Source organism: Rhinolophus ferrumequinum, chromosome 24 (assembly GCF_004115265.2).
Source record: "Rhinolophus ferrumequinum isolate MPI-CBG mRhiFer1 chromosome 24, mRhiFer1_v1.p, whole genome shotgun sequence".
Classification (NCBI taxonomy): Eukaryota; Metazoa; Chordata; class Mammalia; order Chiroptera; family Rhinolophidae; genus Rhinolophus; species Rhinolophus ferrumequinum.
Window position 1 is genome coordinate 9,481,624 of NC_046307.1, and position 24,518 is coordinate 9,506,141.

The window sequence follows — 24,518 nt, forward strand, 5'->3', positions numbered from 1 at the left end:
GGCCCAGCACAGCCCTTCCCTCTCTTCACGGCTGAACTCTGAGCTCTCTGATGAAGCTCCCTCTCCAGCCTGGCCCAGTCTCCAGAACCCTCCTGCAGGGTTGCCCCCAGGCAGGGCTGCCCAGGAGGGCCAGGCCATCGCCCTAAAGTCTGCTCCCTCCAGGTGCAGTCCCAGACTCCCTCCAGGGGTGTTGGATAGTGAGCTACCAGCCTCGCTTAAATCACAGTCCTGGGTTCCTCAACCATAGAGAGAAGAGCCATTATCCAAAAGGAACAGAGCGAGCACCCATCTCCCCTCCCGCTCTCCTATACCCTTTTCTTAAAGCTCAGGCTTGTTGCAAAACAAATCCAATTGCTTTCATCTGTAAAAGAAACCAACCTTGGAGACAACCGAGGACAGACCCAAGACCCTGACACGTTTTGGTGCAGCGGCGCCTGTGGACACGAGCCCGTTTGCCCGCCGGCCAGCTGGGGCCTGACTTACGGAAGGCGGTGTAGAACTCGCGGAGGGTCAGCCCGCCGTCACCGTTGTAGTCGTCAAATCGGAGGAGGTCGCCCGGCGAGCACCCTCGGAAGCCCTCCTCCAAGTCCTGCTCCTTCAGCACGTGCTGCGGGTGAGGAAGGGAGCAAGGTCAGAGCCAGGAATGAGTTCAGAGCTGTGGACTTCACGGGGACATGGTTCAGGCCAAGTGGGGCTGCGGTCACCGGCCTGGGGGCAGGTGAGGACTCCAGGGACAGCTTAGTGGGCATGGAAAGCACCCAAAACTCTTTGGTTTTGTCTTGTCTGTCCATCCCATTCTATAGATGAGAAAACAGGCTCAGAGAGGGATGGGGACTTTCCTAAGGTCACACAGTAGTTGGGGCAGAGTTGGGACTAGTGTTCAGGTGTGTTTCCTCCTCATCTGGGTAAACAGACCCCAGACAGTGTGAGGTGAGAAGGATCCTTGAAGCGGTCTGGTCTACCCCTTCATGCTATCGACGGTGAACAGAGAAGGGGCCTGATCAAATAAACTCAGCAAATAAACAGTGGCTGAACTCAGTGTGGGAACTGAGGTCCCCTGGCTCCCAGCTGCGTACAGCTGGGAAGTCTCTGCTCCACCAGTACTTCCCTCCCCCCACCTGCCATCAACCCTTACCAATCTCAGGGCTGCACATCGTAGCCACAGCGCATACCCCAGAAGGGGGCAGCTGCCATTCTGACACAGGCCTGAGCCCTGCCTCTGCCTACCCTGTCCTGCCAGGGACACAAACGTCTGCCCTTGGGACTCTGGCACGGGCCATGCGAGGGCCCTCGTGAACTTCTCTCTGGACATGGCCTGGGCCGCAGGGCTCAGAGGCCTCCCCGGCATGACCAGCCATATTCCAAATGGTGACTAAGGATAGAAATTCCAGGCACACTCATTCAGCTGGAGCCAGAGGCTGGTGTATCTTACAGGGAAAATGCTCAGAAGAAAGGAAATAATCTTATTTTATTTTATTTTTTTGGGGGGAGGACAGGAGCATTTTCTCTTTATTTAACAGTCTCAGCGTGGCCTGATATATTAAAGGCAATTTAATGTGATAATGTTAAAAAAATGACCCTTCACCCAGCAAGTAAGAGTGTTCGATAAAACGGAGATCAACCGTAACGCCCGAAATCAATCTTGCAGAGATGGAAATTTCCCTTTGTCTGTTTCTGCATTGGAAATTGATTAACTTTTCATAGGACCAACAAGTTTTTCCGCAACGCCTTTGATTCAGTGTCAGGAAAAGGACCACTTTAGCTGGGCTCTGCTTGGCAGATTTATGAAACGGACTTTAAATACATTAAATTTTAAAGAGAAAATCATAGTCCAATTACCATGCTTGTTAATGGATTCTGGTGCCTCGGGGCACGTCTCTGCCAGGTTAGAGCAACATGACCAGGAAGGTTCTATTTACTTGGCAATGACCGGGGCGGCGTGTGGGCCTGGGGTTCCAAGAGCCCACAGCTGCCTCTGTCCAGGGCAAGCGCAGCCGCCTGCCCTTGGGGTTCCTTGTATTACCTGTCACGTGGGGCCTCGCCAGATGGTTCTTCCTGCGGGAACTGTAACTAACAGGACCAGGGCTTTTCCCTGAGCAGCGTGGGTCATCTGTGGGCCGTTGGGCTCTTTGCCATAGCTGGGGACCTAGTACTGCTGCAGGTGGTGACGTGCTGGCTGGCATGGCTGAGATGGCATGTGCCTGGGAGACTGTGGGCAGCGGCCTGTGGGAGGCAGACCCTGGATAGACTTGCACGTGTGGCCTAGATGTGGGCGAGCAGAGTGGGGTCTGCAAGTGCCTTTAGGTCTGTGGTCCCCAGCACGTTCCCTGGAAGCGGGCTCTGGACTGGCTGGAGTAGAGAACTGTGGGAGGGGCAGCTGTGTGGCAGAGCCTCCGGGTGACTGTTCCGTATTCAGGTTTTGTGGGCACGTGTTAAGGCTCCACAGACATCCAGAGGAGCAGGTGGAGACCCATGGCGGGAGCCGTTGTCCCCCAGGAAGACCCCTGTGCTGTGTGCACACCAGCCCACCGGGGGTTTGTCTTAGCCCCATCGTGTCCCAGACAGTGAACGCAACTCAGGCTTGATTTTTTTGGAACCCTTGTTTCCTCACCTAAAAATACCTGTGAAGTGGAGAGAACAGTAGTGCCTACCTCACAGCAGAGGATGGCTGACAGGTTTAAGGAGGAGCTCATAGTAATAGGGTGATGACGATGACACTGTCCCCTCCTGAGCCACACCATGTGCCAGGCACGGTGCTAAGCACTTCCCATATCTCAGCTTGTTTCCCCCTCCTGATGACCCTGTGATGGTCACAGACAAGAAACGGAGGCACAGACAGGTGAGGGTGTCTCCTAAGACCCAGCGATAGTAAACGCTGGAGGTGGGCCTTGGGTGCCGGCAGTCTGACCGTAAAGCCTGCGTTCTCAGCTACCACACCACACAATAAGGAACCATGCCGTGCTTGTCACATCGCAGGGAAAGGGCCTGGCTTACTGCCAAGCACACAGGGTGCTCAGTAAGCGTTAGGACACGCCCTCGCCCAGTCCTTCCTGGCGACCTGGCCACAGCTTTGATAAGGTCACCGCATCATGCGAAGGGTGTCTTTAAAGTGGCATCAAAGGCGGGGACTCATCCTTATTTGCTGTTCTCTGTCCATCTGCCCCGTCCTTGTTATCTGGGCACTCCGTGGTCTCTGAGGATGAGCTGTCCCTGCCTACCACCCTGCGTGGGGAGGCTGACCTCGCCCTCCTTGAAAATCTTTGCATCTGCCTGGTGTGGCTCCAGGGCCTCCGGCCCTTAGCGGCAAACCAGCAGAGCAGGAAAGCAGGCCCTTCCGGCCCACCCAGCCTCCTTCTTGCCCCCAGCACCCAAAGGTCCTCCCTGCCACTGGCAGTGGCTGGGCCCCAGGAGGCGCCATCCTCGCTACTCTCTGCCACAGATGTTCACTGCCCTCGCACCACCTCCTGGCTGGACAGAGGAACACCAATCTAAGTGTTTTCTCACATGGAAGAGCAGCGCTTGGGGGTGGACATGGGGCTTCCTGCAAGGAAGCAGGCTAAGGTTTGGGTTGTTGATACCTGAGTCCTAAAGAATGGCGAGATCCTAGGGGAGGGACTTTGGGATGCCCAGGTTACAGCTCCAGCCATGTTTGGTGGAAACCGAGCCTGCTTCCCGCTGAGGAAAGCAAGTAAAAGGACTCAAGGAAGGAAAAATTTATTTCCTAATGACATTGGAGACCAGCCCCTCCGAAGTATGTGCTTTGCCAGTTAGCTGCGAGTGTTTCATAGCTTGTTTGTAAATATTGGCTGAAGGTGGTTGGTGGGGAGAAGATACTCGACACCGTTTTGTTTATAAGGGATGCTCAGAGGAGTTGGATACAAGCTCTCTGACCCTGAAGAGGAGGCTTTCTTTGGCAGGAGAAACGCCTCCTTGGTGTCCTGGTACAGAGACAGCAATAAACGACGCTCCTCGCGTGCATCTCCCTGCTCTCTTCACTTTCCTGCTAAATGGCAAACTGAATTCCTCTGTAATTCGATTTTCACTGGATGCTGTACTCACCTGAGCTAGTTCAGAGCTGTTCAGGTGGCCGTCACCGTCTGCATCCAAGCCCTTAAACAGAGATTCCACCAGGAGGCGCTTCTGGGAGGCAGAGTCTTGTGGGCTGTCTCCTTCTCGGAGCGGCTGCAGGCGGGTCTGGAGCGCCAGAAGGACATTCTTCAGGCGGGCATAATTGGCCATGGTGCATGGGTCACCTGGGAGAGAAGATGAGGTTATTGCAACAAGAATCCTCCTCAGTGTGGAGAGAACATTCATCCGCCCCATTCATGAGTGACTCGGCATTTATTGCATGTGGTGCACCCCTGAGTGGATAGGACCTGTTTGTCCACCAATCCATCCCATAAATACTGCGCACTGAACTGATGCAAATGCTGGACGGAGCCTGTTGGTCCATCCCACAGGTACCGTGTTTCCCTGAAAATAAGACCTAGCCGGACAATCAGCCCAAGTGTGTCTTTTGGAGCAAAATTTAATATAAGATCTGGCATTATATTATGTTATATTACATCCTGTCATATATTGTAGTAAAATAAGACCAGGTCTTGTATTAATTTTTGCTCCAAAAGACACATTAGAGCTGATTGTCCAGCTAGGTCTTATTTTTGGGGAAACAGGGTTTTTACTGAGCACCTACTACACGCCACACATAGAGCGATTGCCAGATGGAATATGGAGTTCGTCCAGCGGAATTCACAGCCATAGCCCCCACAGCGGCTTTAGGAAAGCCGGCTCCAATTCCATTTTGTAATAGCTTGTCTTTGCTTTAATCCTATCTTAAAGGCTGCTTTTGAATACTTGGTCTCATAGATTCAGGAGTTTTAGTTAACAGGACTAATAAACCCTGCTTAAGTTAATTAGGTACATTCCCAGAGCTGGATTACTGCAAAACAAACATGTGTATGCAAGTCTATGACCAAGAAACAAAGGGAAGCTTTACGAAATTAACACCCAAGTGCACAGCCCCTCAGACGCGGGCCTTTTATCACAGGCGTGCTAGCTGCACACTGTCAGAACCACACTGCGTTTTGGCAAATGAGGCCTGTGACGCACTGTGACGTGACAGAGTTGATCTTGCTGGTGGCGGGCCACTAGGATAAACGCCACTCAGGGCACAGCCCCTAACAGAGGCTGCAGGGCTATCAGCAGAGCAGGGGAGCCCCTCCAGGCCCACTTCCCCACCTCCATGGGGGTGGACAGCTTCCCGTGTTTGGCTCTGCTGAGTCCTGGAGAATCGAGCGTGGGCGCCTCCCTGTCCATTGCAGGTAGAAGGCCAATGCACTGCTGGGAATGGACTGTCTGAGCCCTCAAACACTTCCCCTTAATTCCAAGGCCGGCTTAGGGCACCAGGAAATACCTCGGGGTTGAACAGTCACTGTAAAGCAGGGCTGGGGAGCAGTGACTCAAGTCCACTGGGTTTGAGTCACAGCCTTGCCACTGCCTGAATGTGTGTGCACCTTGGACCAGATACCTCAATGATTTCATCTGTGAAATGGGGAAAATACTTCCTCCCACAGAGGGCAGTTATGAGGACTAAGTAAGCTATACATAAAAAACGCTTGGCACAGGCTTGGTACAGAATGAGGACTCAAAATGATAGCTACTTTCCCTTATCATTATTAGAAGCACATTTGCTGAACAGTAGCAAACAAGGAAGCTATTTAGTGGGGGAACGGCTGATGGGGAAGTCTGTCTGTCTCTTCCTCCCTGCTTCCCTCACTGGATAAGCCCGGATGCTTGTTTGTGTTTCCAGATTTTCTTCCAATTTGGGGTCAATTGATTCTTGTCAGAAACAGATGCCTGTTACCATTTCCTCTTGCATGTTTATTTAGAAAAAAATCAATTTCTGTGTTCAATATAATCAAATCTATTTGTTCCCTGGGAGTCTTCATGCTCTGACAGGAATGGCTCTCCCGTGCCCCTAACCGTGCTGGCACCTCCTAGGCCTGGTAGGGTATCCACACCTGGGAGCTCTTAGGGCCACCAGTTGGCAAACCCAATTCTTATGTCTGTTTAGCTGCACAGTGTTGAAAATAGGGGCATTGTCCCACCAAAACCACTTGAGCCCCGGGGAAGATACAGTAGCCTGCTGGGTTTTTCTTCTTCCTGGGCTTGGATAAAGGTCAGTTTGGGGAACAGAGAGGAATCGTTTTGTCCAACTCTTGCGCCCTTGCCCCCAACAGGGTAAAATCCAGTTCTGGAAGAAAGACTGGAAGTTGGGTACACGAGCTAGATGGAAGCTCTGGTGTCTGGTATACGCGACTTCCCATCTCTGTGTGGAGGAACCTGTCCTGGAGGGGCCCTCAGGCTCTCCTGGGGGCAGGCTTTCATGCCCGCATGCTGAGGCTGGTGCACACAGTAGACGGATGTGGGGTCAACAGGAAGCTTGACCCAGAACTGCTAGTGGACGATCAGGCTTCTAAGAACACACCACAGCAGGGCCACCTGAAGGATGGGCCAGAACAGGTCAGATGGGCAGAGACATCTCATTCCCACCGGTCCCCCCAGCCCCCACCCTTCCTCACAGACCTTGGTGGAGCACAGATTTCTGAGCTCCCTGCTGCTCTGGGCCAGCGGTCTGCAGCCAGACAACATCTCCCACTGGCCGGCGAGGGGAACCGTGGAGGTGGATCCTGTGAGGAGGGCCACAGCAACGTCCCCAGGACCTGCCCCTCCAATCACATCCCTACAGTTCACTGTGAGTTCACAGGCTTCCGGCTTCTCCATGCTGGCTACTGCCCAGCACATGTCTCCTGGTCAGGAAGCTATGCACGTGTCTAGACATCAACCTGGGGGAAGGGGGTGTCAGTCTCCGGGGTCTTGTCCCCTACTAGGGCCCACACCGGCCCTGCTCCTCTCATTCTCTTACCAGCATTGACTCACAAACTCTGTGCCAGATGCTGGATGGCACGCTGGGGATAGGATAGGCTGGTCCTGGGCATCCAGAGTGCCCACGGAGGGGGCGCTAACAAGGCTGGGGTGAAGGAAGGCTCTCTAAAAGAGGGGCGCTTAGGATGGGGGAGTTGGGGGGAAGGAGGCAGAGGGAGCAGCATGCAGGCAGAGGGGGTCACGTGCAGGAGCAGGTGGTATAATGTGTCTGGAGGCCGTAGGACTCTGGTGTGGCTGGGCCAGAGTGCAGCGGGGAGAAGGGAGCGTGACGAGGCCGGAGGGAAGTGTGGGCGCTGTGGCAGGATGCCAGGTACTACAGATCACAATTTGCAAAACTTCCTTTGTCTTTCCTTTCTTTTACCGAGGGCCTTCAGTTTGCTGGGCCTGTGCTGGATGTGGGGGTGCTGAGATGAATGGAGGGGCCCGGGGAAGAGAATCTGAAATCCTTCTTTACCCCAGGAGCAGTTGTGCTTTCCATGAGTCTCAAGAGAGGACTTGGCCTAACCTAATGGTGAAATCATTGGCCCAATATTATCGCGCTCCTTTCGTTCCCTGGAGCTCTGGGGAGTCATGAGCCCCAGAGGAAAGCTGCCCGAATGGTGGCATTTCCACACCTGTGGAAATGGTCACTTTAGATTCCAAAGTCCACAATCTCACTGGGACGCCCTTTAGAGCTTCATCTCCTGCAAGGACTGCCCTCTGGGGAGCCATCCCCAAGGCAGGTCGTGGTTCCCAGGATGCATAGCTTTCTAGCAAGGCATGTAAAAGTGGTAGTTTACCAAGTCCCAGTTTTACTTTTTTTACTCGCGACCCCCGTGGTTACGCTGTGGGGTCAGATAGGACTGTCTCACAAGGTGGGTGGTGGGCGTTGGTGAATCTGCCAGCCTGGTCTATAGCTAAAGGCTCCCCACCCTGCTGCCACTTTCAAATATTCGTCTTCTTATAAAAGAAAAGCACGTCCATCGAAGAGTACTTGGAAAGTGCAGAGGAGTGGTATAAAGAAAGAAATCACCCACATTGCTTCCCAGAGCCTGGCTGGAGGTGACGCCGGGCCCTTGGCACAGGTGACAATCAGCCCATGACCAAGGTGCTGAGCCCTGGCCAGCGGAGGCCTGGCCCACGCGACCTCTGTTTTCTGAACTCCCTCCTTCCCTTCACAAGTTCCACTCGGTTTGGGCAAGAGTGTCAGTGCCCAGGGGTCGGGTCTTTCTCACCTTCACACAGGTCACCTGTTCCCCATCCCAGCCGGCCCACACAACAACCTTAGCAGCACTGGCCACTGACACGTGCTGCTGCCTGGGTGGGTCAGGGGGGTGGCATTTACTGCTCCCTCCCTCTGGGCTGGTCTTTACCAAACCTCTGCACACTCACACTTGGCTTCATCTTGGCCCCTGCCCAAATGTGCCTGGCACTCTCTGGGCTCTGCTCCTGATTGGAGCAGACCTGGGTCCCAGGGGGACCCTAGCCCCTTTGCAGGGAAGGGCCCTGGAGGGGATGTGGCAGAGGCTACACAACCTTCCTCCGTGGTGTGCCCAAGCAGGGCCCACTCCTCCCGCCAGGGCATCTGCAGCCCACGCCGGAGGATGATCAAGGTTTCCCACTCATGGATCAGGCGTGGAGGGACTTTCAGAGAGGACTCTGGAGAGGGGGACACTTGGATGTGATGCTGAGGTCTGTGCCTTGAATGAGGTCACCAGGGGCTGCCAAGCTGGGACCTGCAGGGGACCTGCTGCATGAGTGGGAAGGACTGACATAATTAGTTCTACACAGGCTTGGAAAGTCATTTAAGTGTTTCCTCTGAGTCTTGGTGATTTCCGGGTAAAGAGGAATTTGCGTCTTCATAAATAAGGCTTTTTTTTTTGGTCTTTTTGGTGACTTTGGCTAGGTCAAAAAGCCTTCTGATGAGGCTTGGAGAATTCTAGGCAAGTCCCCTGCTGACCCATACGCTCCTTGTGCTGTGATCTCAGCGACACACACCTGTCTGGGCCTTGTCACATGCTTTCTCCTCTCCTTTTTCCCCTTCGTTCAGGCCCCTCCCGCTCACGCACATAGAACCACCTTCCTCCATCCATCTCCTCACTCTCCTCCAATACATAGCACTTTTTAGGGGCTTGTCCTCCATTTGAGCTCCCGCAAAAAAGCCCCTGAGTCAAGGACCTAGGGGCGACTAGTATATCTGGAGGTGCTTCTAAGAAGGGTGAGGAAGGAGTAGAGAAGTGAGACTGGGGAGGGAGAAAGCCAATAAAGGGTGGGTACCGCTGTGGGCACCTCTGAACTGGGGCTGCGCCTCTGAACTGCCCCACGAGGTGTGAGGGGGCTGGCACACTTCTGCCAACTTCTAGCCTGTTGGCTGAGAGTTGCTCCCGGGGACTTCAACCATTCTTCTGCCCTCGTCCAGCACTTCTGAAGTCCCCAGATGAAGACCCAGGGCTCTCCTGAGCCCAGAAAGCGTTTCAGGCTGAAGATGCAGGAATCTGAGATCACCAAAGGTGCATGTAAGCTCTGGGGTGGACTGAGGGAGTCTGGGTGGTGTGTCATCAACATCTGCTACATACCCTCCATGGGCAAGTTTCAAGCAGGTGGCCTTGGATGAGACAGTTACACACACAGCGTTAAGGGTTAAATGCTTGTTGAACGAGGTAACTACTGAATACGGGGGAGAACAGAGTCCTGGGGCTCCAGGGCAGACAGTCTTATCAAGAAGCCAAGGTGATGGGACCATCCTGTAACGACTTTGTCTGGGGTCCTGAGGTAGACAGGGACTTCTTCATAGGCTGCTATGTCTACCTGACACCAACTCCACTAGTGACAATCATTGCAAGGCTGGACAGAGCACTGGACAGGGAGTCAGGAGACCATGGGGTTCTGCCTTTCCCTCGCCATGAGATCCTAGGAAAGGCCTTCACTGCCCTGCCCTTCCTGCTTCCACTTCTACCTTCGAATGGCGGCAAGTTAGTCCCTTCCCACCTTACAGGGTCATGACATTAAAGGAAATGTGAGAGGACTTTGCCAAGTCCCAATGGTCAGCCAGGCCTGAGGGCTTCTCTTAATGAGACGGGCTTGATGTCTCAAGCAGCCGGATCACGGCCCATTTGTCTTTGTCTCCTTCATCAATGCCCAGCAGCTGGCACAGGTGGCCACTATATCAGCGTTTGTGGAAAAACAGATTTCCGTCCTCCCTTCCCAACGCCCATGGATGGCCTCTAGGACCTCTCAGGGAGGGAGGCTCATCTCTGCTCAGCCTGAGCCTGACAAGCGTCCCTGACAGGCCCTTGGAAGGGCCCAGCCACCTTCCTGCCCACCCGGCCAGCCCCTGGCACTGGCCTTGGGCTTCCTGCCAGCACCTGTGTGTGGGGCTCCTCCTGCTCCCAGACCAGGCCTGCTTTGGCAGATAAAATATTGATCAGCCTGCTGAGGAGCCCAGAGTGGGATCCTATTTTCATGTCAGAACTTGGTAATGAACTACATTCATCAAGCCCGTTCTCCATGAGAAAGGTCAGCCGCAGATCTGGCTAAGTTGTTATGACACCTCATTAATCTAGTTCCTTCAATAATTGTCCCTCTTTGAAGAGTCTACTGTTCTCCCATTCCAGCCACACTCCCTCCACACCGAGGGAGATTATTATAGCAGGAGCACAGGCACATCCGCATTTAATGTTTTGAGGAGACAGAGATAGGAAGCAGGTAGCAGCCTCTGGAATTAAATGTCCATCAAAGGAACACTTTCTCCTGCAAAACAAAGGGAAGCAAAGGAGACTGTGTGACGACTCCATCAGCCACGTGCGCCCCTGCCAGACCGTGCCTCAAAGGGACCATCTCCACTCTGTGGTAGGTGAGGCTTCCAGGCCCTGGGATGGGTGGGACTGGGGGCTCCAAAGAGTCAAGGGAAGGGGGGTTTGTACAATGGGAGCGAGGTGGGAGATGCCACCCAGGCAGCGAGAAGCTCAGATGCTTCGAGTGAGACAGGCCATGAGGTGAAGGCTCCTGAGGGAGGCCCAGGTCCTGGGTACAGGACGCAGCTGGCGGCAGGTTAGGGGAGGGCGGTGAGGGTGACGGGAAAGGGGCAGCCTCTGCCTGCCTCTCCTGCTCGCTCAGCTCCAGCCACCTTTCACCACGTGCTCCCTCTCCAACACGCCGACGCCCACCTAAAGGGCCCCCTGGGCTCTGCTCCCCTTCTTCACCACCGCCCGCTGCACTTCGCCCAGCCTCCCTCTCTATTCCTCTCCACCCGCTGTTGATTGTCAGTCTGCCCTCTCAGACCGGGAGCCCCTCGCGGCTGCGGGCTCACCTCGCTGCACTGCCATTCCCAGTACCTGGCCCAAATGCCTGCATGTAGAAGGTACTCATTAAACGTCTGTTGACTGGATGACTGTGGGACTCCAGGGGGAGAGAGGCAGCGGGTAGGCTCAGAGAGTGGCTGCAGCCCTACCCTGAGGACGGGACAATCCCAGTACCTGGAGTCACAGTGACCAAGGTCTAGAGCTCTGGAGGGGTCCGGGGGCCCATGGCATCCATCATGTCAGCTTTCAGGGCGACAGGGGGGTGGGGTGGGGGGTGGAAACTGTGCGGGAGATGTGGCATGGTAGGGCAGCTCCATAGCTGGTACATGTAGCTGTGCTCAGACGCCCAAGCCGTCTTGGGCTTGCCAAGGGGCACGGACCCTACCTCACCCAGTGGGGGCACCCCAAATCTGCAGCATTGACACTACAGTGTGAAACCTGCATGTCCCAGCCGTGGGTGGTGGCGGCAAGGTGGTGTTGCCCTGCTGGGTGCTGGGTTAGATAAAAGTGGCTCATTCGAGCCTCCTCTGGTGGGCACACAGCGCCTTGGGAACTGCCTCTGGAGAGGAGGAGGATGGAAGTTTCTGCCCTCTTGTTCTGCCATCGCCGGTCAGAGGCCAGGTGGAGGCTGATGCTTGGAAGCGCAGCCCAGGCTGGGAAGCCTGAGGGTGAATTGGGTCAGGGCATAGTTTTGGGCTCCCAAATCAGGGCTCTGATCAGTAAATAAGGACAAGCTGTTCCTGGGGCCCCTCTGTGCTCTTGGGAAGAGCTTTACACACAGGCAGAATGGGGGTTCGGGTGGGTGGGGGAATCCCAAGGGCTCTGTGAAGACCCCAGCCCCCGCCGGACTCCAGTGAGCTGGCAGTTCTCTCACTGGGGCAGCCCTGCACTTCAGGAGTCCCCTACAACCCCCAAATTTACTAGAAAGGGGACTTCAGGACACAGACTATTGCACACCATGCAGGAACTCCTCTGCCATTAGCAGAAGGAATCCCTTTTGGGGATGGGTATGGGATAAGAAGCAGAGGATGAGAAGAAAGAAGTGCTGGGATGGGGGCTGGTGGGTCAGGCTCTGACATGCCAACACCTGGGGTGTGGGAAGCTCCCTTCCCAAACCACACATAGGCCATCCCTTCAGAAACCACACAGCAGCCGGCCATGTGTGCAAGCCACACCCACTGGACTCCAGCCCTCTCCACCTGGCAGGGGGGCCCAGCCACTAGGCTCAGATCCTGAGACCTCCACCTGTGAGGACCCCCAGAGGGCTCCGAGGGAGAGACCCACCGTGCTCGTGGCCTGCTGGGTCTGCTCACGGGAAGGCTCCCCTGCACCCCACATAATCAGTAGCCCTGGTTCCCACATTGCACCCCTCGGCCTGAGAAGCAACGTCACTCGCCCTTTGACAAAGCTGCGATCTTCACCGTCAAAGCAAAAACGTGGCTTAATCGTCTGGCACCGACGCACAGCTGAGCGTGGTCGTGTTGCACGGGCCTCAGCTGCGAGGTGTCATTCTGAGATCTATTTTGAAACTGCTAAGCTGTGCAAAGAGCAAGAAGCGTTTTACTCCCAGATCTAATTTACGAGCTGCCGTAACTTTACCAGAGTTGAGCTTATGAGGAACAGATGTTTAACTTGATGTAAATTCATGAACATTAACAATCTTTCTGCTGCCATTTCTGGGAAAATTCAATTAACAATAAATGCCAAAACCAATAGGTTTATCTTTAAGATATGTTTTCACTAACATGATATAGTTTTACTGATGGTGTTGACCAAGCCACAAAATTTGGAAAATTCCAGGAGATGGTTACGCAGACATGATATGGTCTCTTCACAATCCCCAGACAGACACAAACAGCGGTACTCAAAGTCACGCCGCCTGGTGACCCCCTGCCAGCTGTTTCTTGGTGCAGATGGGTCACTGTTGCCCACAGTTAAGCATCATGGGAAGGTGTTCATGCCACTGGCTACTCCCATTACCTGCCAGAAAGCCGGCCTGCAGATTTTGTTCCCAGGTACTCCCTTTCTGAAAAGCCCTTTTTTTCAAATATGACTTTTCTGCCAAGGCCCAGCTCCAAAGAGCTGCTTCTGTCTGTTCCAAGCTGCACACACTCTGGTTCCGTGGCTCCTTAGGCCTTGAGGAATTGCCTTTGTCGCCATCCCATGTCCTCCAAACACGGTGCCCCAGTGCCTTTGCATCTCCAGCACGAATGTCTTCACTCTCTTAGAGAACCCAGCCACAGGGAGCCTCGGTGGACACTGGCACAGCCACAGGGGCCCTGGTGAGCTGTTGTCTGCCCCCAGTTTCAGAGGGACTTGGCCTGCCCCCTGCCGCTTCCATCACTTTGAGCTCCACCTGCGTCCCACTCCTCCCCCCCCACTGGTCCCAACCTCGGAACCAGCAATAGGCCCACTGCACGCCTTAGCACTTCTTACCCTCCTGGACCCTGAAGAGGGCCTAGCGTCAGGCTGGCCAACTGTCCTTGGTCAATGTCCTCTGCTCTTTTCCCTGGAGGGCCTTATTTGTCAGCCCATCTGCTTTTGAATGTTCTGGGTTCCTAAAGATACAGGGCCCACTTTGGGCCCACAGACAGAATCTGTACACCTAAGGCTGCATATGCCCTATAACCCTGACTGGGCCCCAGCACACACACCACACTGACCACATCTCGTGGGCTCCAGCACACATGCCACGCTGAACACGTGCCTCCTTCTCTAGCTGCTGCAACAGAGCATAATAAGCCTGTGTGAAAATATCCACGTCCACCTGCACCCAAATTCACAGACAAACCCTCATCTCAGTTTTCGCCCCAGCATCAGGTCATTTAAATGAACACAACCACCTAGACCTTTGTTAGATAAATGGTGCACTTGCTCATGAATGCCTGGTTCAATGGGTGTCGCTATACGGTTGGTTCAAATGCCTGGTTCAAACGCCTGCCGCTTGACGTTTACAACTCTCTCTTCTATTCCTATTAGAGAAAGCAAAATCGGCTGTCTTCCTGGAAGAGGGATCAACATACACTCTTTATGGTTGACAGGCACATCTATCATTGGGTCCAGAGTGAAAGAGCGATGTTGGAAAACTGGACTAAATGTGAAGCCCTCCTGGCAGGCCCCACTGAGGAAGAAAGAGACCCCCGGGGTGCTGGGCAGCACCCACCTCCATGCCCTTTCTCCAGAACTGGGCGCTGCCCTGTCTCTGTTCTCCCAGAACCCCTCTCCACCCACCCTGTGGGCATGGCACGAGCACTCTGGGCCAGGAGGTGAGGAGCCTGGGGACAGGCAGGATTCTGAGCCTACGTCCCATCTGCCTGGTGTGGCCTGCGGTATTTTTCTCTCCTTGGTGTTGTCTCAGGGGTGTTTTCTCAGACACTGTAATCTGCAGCTTCTGAGCCAAGCCACAGAGCCACTGGGTTTTACAGACGACAGGCAGGGATGCTCCCCCTCCAGTGAGAGGGGTGCATGGAATACCAATCAGGGCCTTCGAAACAGGGTCTCTAGGAAGCAACTGCCCAACGTTAGGGGGTTCAATATTTCCAGTTGTAGAAGCTTTGCTGGGCTCGTGGGGACAGGGACTTTAGAAGGGGAGAGATTAGAGGAAAACGGGGTCTGCTGTAAGCCAGGGATTCCGGCCTTTCTGTGGGCCCGGCAGGAAATGGCATTTCAGAGAATTACCTGAACAGAGGTTCTTAGACCAGAGATGACTCCGAGAAGTTTCCTGAGATTTGAAGATTTACGTTAACCTCTCTGACTGATACAACTGACAGTAAATCCCAGGTCAAAACAAAATAAAACTTCACACCAACTCTGAAGGAAAACCACAGCGTTTAGGGCAGAAGTTTGGAGGACTGCCGGTGATTGAGCAGCCAGAGGAGAACGAGAAGGCACTCCCTGCATCGGGCTGCTGTCCTGGGGCTCGTCCAGACGGGAAACAGCACCGTTTGGACAGCCTGGGGAGGGAGCCGCAGACTCTCTTGTCTCTGTGAACCTCAGCCCCCGGCAGGATGTGTGAGCGATGAGCAGACTGAGGTGGTTCTGCCTCGGTGTCCAGAACTCTGAGCCTGGCAATAGGAGGACCTGGGGCCCACAGGGAAAGGGGGGCAATGGGGACTGAAGGGGAATCCGGGGTGTGGCTCCTCTTCCACCAAATTGCGTGATTTCAGACCCAGCTCAGCCGTCTCACCATCTGCCCTGTTCACTCCACAAACACCGCCAAGGCAGCAGCCGTGACGGGACTCTGCAGGTGCGCTGATTCTCATTAGGTTCACACGCTGGGAAATCGTTGGGCCCTCTCTGCTCCCCATGTGTGTAAGTTCTCGGATCCCAAGAATGGCCTCATTGCTTTCATCCAGCATGAAAACGAATTCAGATGCTTTCAGAGGGTCCAGGACCCACAGGAGATGGAAGTGACCGGGACCTTCGAGGAATCCCACAAGGAGAATGTATACAGCTTGGAGCACACCTGCGGGCGGGCGGAGAGGTGGGGTCACTGACCCACAGCTTGAGGCTCTTCACACCTGAAATCCTGGCAGGTGCCCTGTGTGTGTCCCTGTGAATAAGGCACAGCCTGCATCTGTCATGGGATTAGCACTCTTGACCTCAGCCTGGGGAATGTTTACCTGTCTTTTTTTGAGTTGGGCTTTGAAAATGTGGTTAAAAATTTCATAAAGAACTTTTCACGCAGAAGGCCAAATCTGAGAAATCACCTGGAGAGGCTCAAAAATGCCACTTGATGCCAATAGCCCCTAACAGAAACAGAAGCCATCGGTTAAATAAGGCAATCACACTCTTCCCTTGATTTGTGTTTTTCCCACTAAGGGGACTCTGTTTGATGAGTAATAGTGTTCTGGAAAGATTTGCAAGAGTGTGGGGTGAGACGTACTATTTTTCATTTCTTTTGCAGCCCATAGCACTCGACACAGAAGACACTGGATAAAAAGTCCTTACACGCGCAGACAGACAGACACACAGCTGCGGGTTCAGGTGGGCAGCCCAGTGACATCGGTCCTGTGCCAGCAGGTCAGCCCCAGCCTTGTGCCCCCACTCCGCTTGCCTCTTAGAGATGTCTACACAGCCCACTCAGCACAAACCACAGGCCACAGCCCCCAACAGCAGGGGTAAAAGCTTTGGCAGATCTAGTTCAGACTCTTCATTTTGTTCATATGGAAATTGAGACTGAGGAACAGCAAGAGGCCGCCTGGGGCCTGGGGAGTTGGTGACAGAGCTGGACGATCGCCTCCCTGGCATTTTGTGCCCACATTCTTGGGGGCCTCTCCTGCCCCAGTTCCACCTCCATCTCTTCTAATTCCAGCTTTTCAGCTCTTGCAAGAAACCCCATGAGACATAAATAAAGCTGTGGGTAAGGATCAAGGAGGCTGTGACGGGGAGAGCACAGGGTTTTCTGTAGCATGAGGAGGAGAATGAAACCCTGCCCAGACATGAGGGCCTCTTCCTGGGAAAATCTTGTCACCAACACGCTGGCAGATCCTGACTTTTCCTGCCAACAGTCTTGGCTCAGGGATCCAGGGTCCAGGCTGACCCTGTCACCCAGTGCCTGGAAAAATAGGGGATCCATAAAGATGGGGCTTTCTAGGTCCTCCAATTGAAAGGAGTGACCTGTAGCCAAGTCCCAGGGCTAGTGTCCCTTCCGGGGGAGCAGAGGCACACTCAGTGAGGGTGTTTCCACGTGAGCAAGAGGCTGACCTGATTCAGGTGGAAGGTGGTGTCTGAGGATTATGGGAAAGAAAATCTAGAAAGATCCATTTTGCAGGATGCTCTTCCAGGCCCTCAGACAGAGCTGCTAGAGTGCAGATAGGCTGGGGAAGGGAGTGGATGGACTCTGGCCTGAGCCAAGAGGGGCCCTCAATGCCCCATGTGTGACCTCTGGGGCATTGGAAGGCCCAAGCCTCACCCAGGTCCCAGGACGTCACCTAGGGCAGGGAGAGGCCTGAGAGCCAACAGAACATCTCTATTTCTACTCCACTAATAATTGTTATTGCTTCCATTCATAAGTCTCTCCTCCTTTGGTTGTAGAGTCTAGAAATGGTCCAACTTCCGAAATGATACTGTAACTGGTACTATTAATTTCTTAGGTAGTTGCTTTGTGTTCTAAGTGTGGTGCTCATGTCACAGAGCCCTTGTGCCTGCCACGCCCACTGGATCATTTTCTCCCACGCTCACACAGAGCTTTTCTTAACCCTCTGGCCTCTGCCCTCTTGCTGGGGCCTCCTCTCAGTCGACTTCAGCCAACTCTCTGATCTGTCGTGCTGTCTCCTCTTGCAAGAGGCAACCCGACTAGCAGTTACGCTTGGGTGGGGACATCAATGGTGCATAGTGTGGGGCGCTTCTGGGTGCTGGTAAGGCTCTGTTTCTTGCTCTGGGTGCTGGTCACAAGGTATGTTCTCTGTGAAAATTCATTGAGCTATACACTTATGATTTATTCACTTTCTGCATGTGTTACGCTTCAATAATAATGCTTATTTAAAGAGGCAGCCCGATGTTTCTCAACATCTGGAAGATATCAGTTGGTTTGGGTAGAATCGTTGTCCTCGGCCAGACACAGGCCTGGGAACATGGAGGAGGGAGCGAGGTGGGGGGTTCACAGAAGAGGGTTACCCCGTGAAGCAGCAGCAGTCTGCCTGGTTCCCATGCCTGTGGGGCATAACTCTGGTCAACGAACCATCCTGGGTTGGGCATCCCTTGGGCCAGGCTCTGAGTTGCCCGTCTTCTTCCCTGGAGGCATTGGTGTTAGACAGCTCAGGCCTGGGTCTCTGGGGGCATCCTGGCCTCACCCCTACACTTAGCTTCCGAGAGGTGTCTGACCCAGGGCCTGAGGAGGCTCTCACAGACCACGCGCTGGCCTATTCTGCCTCCCTCCTGGACTTCCAAGGCTGTGAGGACTGAAATGAGGGTTCTAGCCCACCTACGACTCGACTTCCATGGCCATGGCTTTTGGCTCATGTGGCCCAGAAATGGGCATCAAGTTCACCTGTTCAGAAGGGATTAAGATGGATCCTTCTGCCATCTCACCTCACGGTCCACCTGTGCCTGACTCACCTACCAGGATGGACAACATGGTCAGCGCCTCAGGCTCAGCATCACCGGGACTTACAGAATCCATCTCCTCTTTATGAGATGCCCTCCCTGTCAGAGTGCTGGCCTGCGCTCCTGGGCACAGCTTGAGTCTCTTCTCCTAGAAAGATGTCTCTGGACAGCACCCCTCCCCCTTTCTGTGGCAATCAGGGCCCAGACCCAGCACTGAACTTTCAACATTAACTGTCCTAAGGCACTCACTTGCTTTCCAGTATGTGGTACACACCTGCCAAATGGCAGGGGTCTCGGGGACAGGAAGGCTGTGCACCCTCTCTGCAGTTACTGCACCCACCACGAGGGGTGCTTGGTACCTGGGGATGAACTAATTGACCCAAAAGCAACATGAATTTCGGGTAACTTACACTGAAGGAGCAGAGGGAGATCTTTATAACTTTTCTGAACATCTGGCTTAGCAGAGATGGGCAGCGCTGTTCGTCACACCTGCTCTGAATTCACCGGCACATGAGTTACTGCCAGGCTTACCAGAATTCTACATCTCAAGTTGAACACAAGCCGAAGAGGCACTGGGCAAAGAACTCTGAACCATCGCCACAGGATGGCCGTCCCACTCATCTGGAGGCCCTGGAAAACATACTTGCCTCCTCCCCAGCAAAACTGGGCTGTCTAGCTGGGGGAGGAGGTAGGGGTCGGGGGAGTGACAAACAGCACAGCCAGCCCGAAAGTCCTTAGATCCTGTCCCCATTCTCTCAACAGATGTGTGCTGACACCCCCTTGCACTTGGATTGTGGGCGTGCCAAGCCCTGGGCCAGGCATCAGGGCAGGGAGGGGATGAGACATGAGCCCTCTTCTCCAGAAGCCCAGGCCCCAGGACAGGAAAAGGGGAGCAGAACAGCTGGGGCTGGGATGGGCCCATCCGGTCCTACGTCTGGACCAGATACACAGGCTTATCAAGCAAACCACAGAGGGAAATTGTGCTTGTATTCTAGGTGGGGGCTTCTGTCCCTGTAACCGAAATGACAAAGGCAAAGGTACAGTGTCCAACTCAGAAGTGGGCCATCAATTATCCTCTGCAACTAATTTGTGCACATGCTTTACCTAGTTTTTAAAAGGAGATGAGGTAGAACTGGCAGCGGCCGGCTCCGCGTGATTAATTGGGGGCATTAGCACTGAATAGGAGCCCACGGCGTCTTCAAGGAGTGGATCTGGGTCACAGCCACCTGAGCAAACAGCCGTGATTATGGCTTTTAAATGACGTAGTGGAGCTAATGGGTCACAGAAAATAGTATGGGGCTAAAAGTAAATATAAAATGAGGGTGTCTGCTGGCTTCAAAGTGGGGCTGCTATGTGGGAAGACCGGCAATAATTGTGTTTAAAATGTCACCCAGGTCTTAGGAGATTCTTCTCCTGGCTCCTGTGTCCACGTTTCAGGCTGCACATTACAGGGTCCGTACTGCACACCTCATAGCTCTTTCCACATGCACCAGGTATCAAAGGATCGTCGTCCCATTCATCAGAAAGCAAACATAAGAGCTGGAAAGGCGTCCTTCTCAAGGTCAGCGAGCTCAGTGGAGTGGATTTAGCTGTTAAGTTGATATGCAGTGAGCATTCTGGAGGCACCGTTTGAAGAAATGGAGATGAAGTACTGAGAACAGTCATGTCTCTTGCCTGTAAGTCACTTGGACTGTGTGGCCCTAGATGAGCCTGTTTGGGGGACTAGTATGGGTGCGGAGGCTGTCTGGCAGAGGAGCTTGGGGGGATGTGTGTATCACAGGTTGTGTATGAGTATGAGACTGAGTCCCTGAGAATGTCTGTCTCCTGGGTCTTCCATGGGGAAATGTCTGGCTGGCAGGTGAGCTTGGCAGACGGTACTGGGCTGGACAGAGCCAATGACCTCTGATGGCCCTGCCCTCCTTGGACATGGTGCTTCCAGAGGGGCCCAGTTTACCCTTTCTGCCTCTGTTGCCCTGGCCCCGCCCACCGTGTGCACTCCGGCAGCTGCTAATCACCAAGGATGGGGCACTCGGGCCACTCACTGGCCCTGCCCACGGATGGCTGCAGGCGTGTGTCCCCATCACACTCTGCTCCTGGAGGCCCTGGTGGGCTCTGCTGGCCTATTCATGCCAGTGCCCCTCTCTGGAGCAGCTCCTATGGGCAGAACATGGGCATCGCCCCAGGGCTGGCCTCACTGCTGTGCTCCATTATCCTGCCCATGAGGGCCTGGCTGTGTCTCCCGCCCAGTGCCTTTCAGCGTTCCCAGAAACTCTGGTTCTTCGGGTGAGGGATGACATAAGCTGGAGTAGCCTTCTGGCTGCTCCCCGGTAGACTCTCGGTCCTCTCAATCAAGGACTGAAGAGCTCTCCATCCACTGTGCAGCCCAGACCCTCACTGGAGCTCCAGCCTTATACCCTGCCACTGGTCTAACATCTCCCCACATTGTCCCTCAGGTCCCCTGGACTCAATGTGGCCCAAACTGACCTCGGCACGCTCCTCCTTTTACACCCCGACCCCAGCCAGTGGCCCCTCCACCGAAGCCCCCAGCTGCCCAAACTACACACCAGACATTGCCCTTGAGGCCCCACCCATCCCAGCCAACAAATCCCCGTGCAGGTTATTTCTACCTCCTAGGTCTTTATTGCATGCCCACTGCCTCTACGCCAGTCTAAGGAAACCAGTAGCACTACGTGGATGACCAGTCCTCTCTGCTGAGGCCCTGGACTCCAGTCTTGCTCCACCACTGCCCCTCCACTCAGCAGCTGGACCAGTCTTTGGGGCTCCCAATTGCCCTCGGCATAGAGCCAAGCTGCCTTCTTGGCCCGCAGCGCCCTGGACGGGCCCCGCCCCTCTCCAGCCCCCCTCTCCCCACGTGCACACCTGCTCCAGGGACATCTTTAGCACCTCAAACTGGCTGGCATCACCTTGGGTCATGGCACCACAGCCCTACCTTGCCCCATTTTGGACAATTCCTAGTCATCTTTGGGTCTCCACTGGCACAGCGCTGTCCCTGCAAGTCACCTCTCACTGCTCCTGGCTGGGTTCACAGCCCTCCAGGGAGCGTCCTAAGAGTGCCCTGGACACCCGCTCACAGCACGTATCTCTGCTTCCTCCACTTGCCCAGCACGCTCCTCCTGTCATGGCCTGAGAGCCAGCGGGGTCCTGGCATGTGACCAGCACTCCGCAAGCATGTACCAGAGAAACGAAGGAATGACCAAATGGACGGAGAAATGACTTTCATCCACAGGTGCTTCTACTGAGACACGTGTGGCCTCTAAGTTTCCTTCTGACCCGAGTCCGGATGCCACAGAACAGCTACGGGGTTAACTAAACACATTTGCCACGCTCACAGGCCTTCCTCCTGCCTCCGTCTGGACACTTCCTCTCGTCAGACTCAACTCCCTCACATAAGTGGGGACAGGAGAACAGAAATGGTGACAGGGAGGCCCAAGCATGCAGTGCTGTGATAGTGAGCCCTGTCCTGTCGGGGAACAGGCCTTAGCATCGGGGCTCTGCTTTCTCATCGGTGCGTAAAAAGTACGGGGACTGGAGTCAGTGTGGCTTGACGGCCCTCCCTTCCAGTTCTCTTCTATTTTTAACTTTCCCTCACGTGTGTTTACAGGACAGGTTGGAGGCTGGGTGTGCCCTCCTCCCCCATGCACCCATGTTCTGGGTGTGTGAGCAGGGCAGCGCCAGTGTGCATGAAACTCTGGTCTTCCCTCCCTGAGTCTGGTCTCCTCGTCTGTATGAGGGCACTCATAGCCTCTGTCCCCAGGATTGTTGTCGGAGCCAATGGCCCAGGATGGCACCTCTCCTGGCACAGAGGAAGAGTACCTGATGATAGGGAAATCCTCTTCACATTTTACATGGGTCCGGTTCCCAAGACCTCTGGGGTGGGGGGTGCGTGTGTGGTCCATGAAAAGTTCTGGGAGTCCAATCTCTTTCCAGGGGAAACACCTCCAGGGCTTTGATCCCAAGGCCCAGGGTAAACTTCCCTCTCCCTGGTGACACTAAGGGGAGGGGGCAATCATGAATGAGTGTAATGGAAATATAAATTGTCTTACTTCAAAGCAGGCACTTTAATATTTTGTAATGACCGTTATAAACCTCTTCTCTGCACACCACTAATAAATACCTCAGCCCCCGCCACAGTTCCCAGGATATCTAAAGACACCAGGAGAAGGCAGGGAAGCCATAAAAGAAACATAAAAATACAGTTGCAGATGAGCCTAAGACTCATTTCTTTGAAGTTTAATTGATGGGAAAAGCTTCTGGCCCCAGAGAACTTAAAGGCCCGTCATGCGGATATTCGATTAAGCGTCCCCCTATCATGGACCACAGTAAACTGTGGATATCATTACGTGGTAATTGCAAATACATTAATAAAATGATGATGTGGGTTTGCTCGTGACATAAAAAAGGAATAAAATAATTCACTCAGATAACTCAGCAAAAATGTATAGTCTGCCCTAGAGACCGCTGGAAACAAGGGTGTGTGTGAGCAGAGGAGCAGGGGGTGAAATAAACAGCATGGAAACCTTGCAGGGAGGAAACCTCCTTCCTGTCTCTCCTGTTCTCATCTGCAAGTGGAGCACAGCCAGTTACCAGCACCTTGTATAAACTCCAGATCCTGTCACCTCTCTGTGACACCACCCCATGCCCTGCTCTCTGCTTGTCCATATCCCCTCTGTCCTTCCAGGCCTACCATGAAGCATTCTTCCTCTAGGAGACCCTAGGTATGAACCTTGGATGTACCACTTATAAGCTGTGTGACCTCAGGTAAGTCACTAAACATTTCTGAACCCCATTCACGAAGCAAGTACAGTAACAGTACCTATCTTATTGACAGATTGGAGGCCTCCAATGCATTGCAATCTACCTCCTGCCTCCAGGCCCACAAGAGTGCAGGTGTGGAGAATTCCTAGTACCTGTCTAGGCAGGTCTGTCTCTCAAAGCACTCACAGCTTCCTGTGTGACCTCCCCAGGACCCGAGCTACTTTACTTCTGGCTCTGGCAGCTCACATAGCACTCTCACAGGGGTGGGGGGTGGGGGGCCCCAGGAGTCCCAGGAATTGACAGGGATCTGGGACCAGATGACAAGTGGGCAGGAAGGACAGCTGGCAAGGGCTGCCCAAGGGGAAGGCAGGCCTAGAGAGTCTGTGGCGGCATCAAGCGGAGCTCAGGTAATGGCAGGCTTGGAACCAGATGGGACTAAGTTGCTAAACCCTATGTGGCCAGAGAAAAAGGCAGGAGGTGGGATTCGCGGAGAGGCCTGTGAAGGTCACAGGGGCTGAGAAGGGGCCGGCACAAAGACAGCTGGGAATCAGAGAAAACAAAGCCGTGCCTCCCCTACCGCAAAGCACGCTGGCAAGAAAAGTGTGGAAATCTTGTGTGAGTCATCCCTGAACGAGCAGCATGGTTCGTCTTCCACTTACAATACCTCAGTAAGGAGGCAAGCTGTCGACTTGCTCATTTGCTACATTTTCACCCCAAACAGCCAAGGAAGGAAAAACATTTGGAGTCGGCTTCTGCCTATCAGTTCTGGCAGGGGCTGTGTAGTGGGGTCCCGGAGCACCCCGACCAAGAGCCACCCACGAATCTCTATGCTGCTGTGGCTGCGTGGCCCAGACACCATGAGGTCCCTGTGCTTCCACAACACACACGCGCACGTGCACACAGAATGAGAAGATGGCAACGATACAGAGATAACACGCGCACCTGGGGCAGGTGGGGAGGAAAGGGGGTGGGGCGTTCTCCTGCAGCCTGGACACTGGGAGCAGGTAGAAGAGATGGGATGTTAGGCAGGGCTGCTCAGGGCCAGGGATGGACAGCAGACGGGACCAGGCTCCCCAGACCGGTTCCCTCGGGCATGGAACGTCAGCTTGAGCAGGTCCTCGGGGACTTGCGTGTATGTGTTTGATGGTACCTCCTACTGAACTGATAGTGTCTGGGAAGCACATTCTCTGAGACAAAAGAGGAAAACTATTCTTTCTGGTGAGCTGGATTTGTTGGTAGTTGGGGTGTTCTCCCCTCGTCCACAGGAGAGAAAAGAAAGGTCCAGACTCAGGCAGTGGGGCTGAGTCTCACCCTATGCATCCTGTGGCTCACTGAGTTGTAAAATTATAAAGAGCCCAAGGCACTGCCCAAAGTTTCATCAAATTCAAATATAGTTGTCCCCCCTTATCTGCAGGTGACACGTTCCAACATCCCAGTGGAGGCCTGAAACCCTGGATGGTACCAAACCCT

At 54.1% G+C, this 24,518-nt stretch overlaps 1 protein-coding gene across 2 annotated transcripts in view; it reads right to left on the reverse strand.

Moving 5' to 3' along the window:
* Positions 1 to 24,518, reverse strand: part of FSTL4 (follistatin like 4) — a 361,979-nt gene that overhangs the window by 105,233 nt on the left and 232,228 nt on the right. For both annotated transcript variants that reach the window (XM_033096743.1, XM_033096744.1), the window contains exons 5-6: positions 4,060 to 4,253; positions 484 to 607 (exon numbers count right to left, since the gene is read on the reverse strand). In XM_033096743.1, the coding sequence (XP_032952634.1) occupies positions 484 to 607; positions 4,060 to 4,253 (318 nt within the window). The remainder of the gene's footprint in view (positions 1 to 483; positions 608 to 4,059; positions 4,254 to 24,518) is intronic.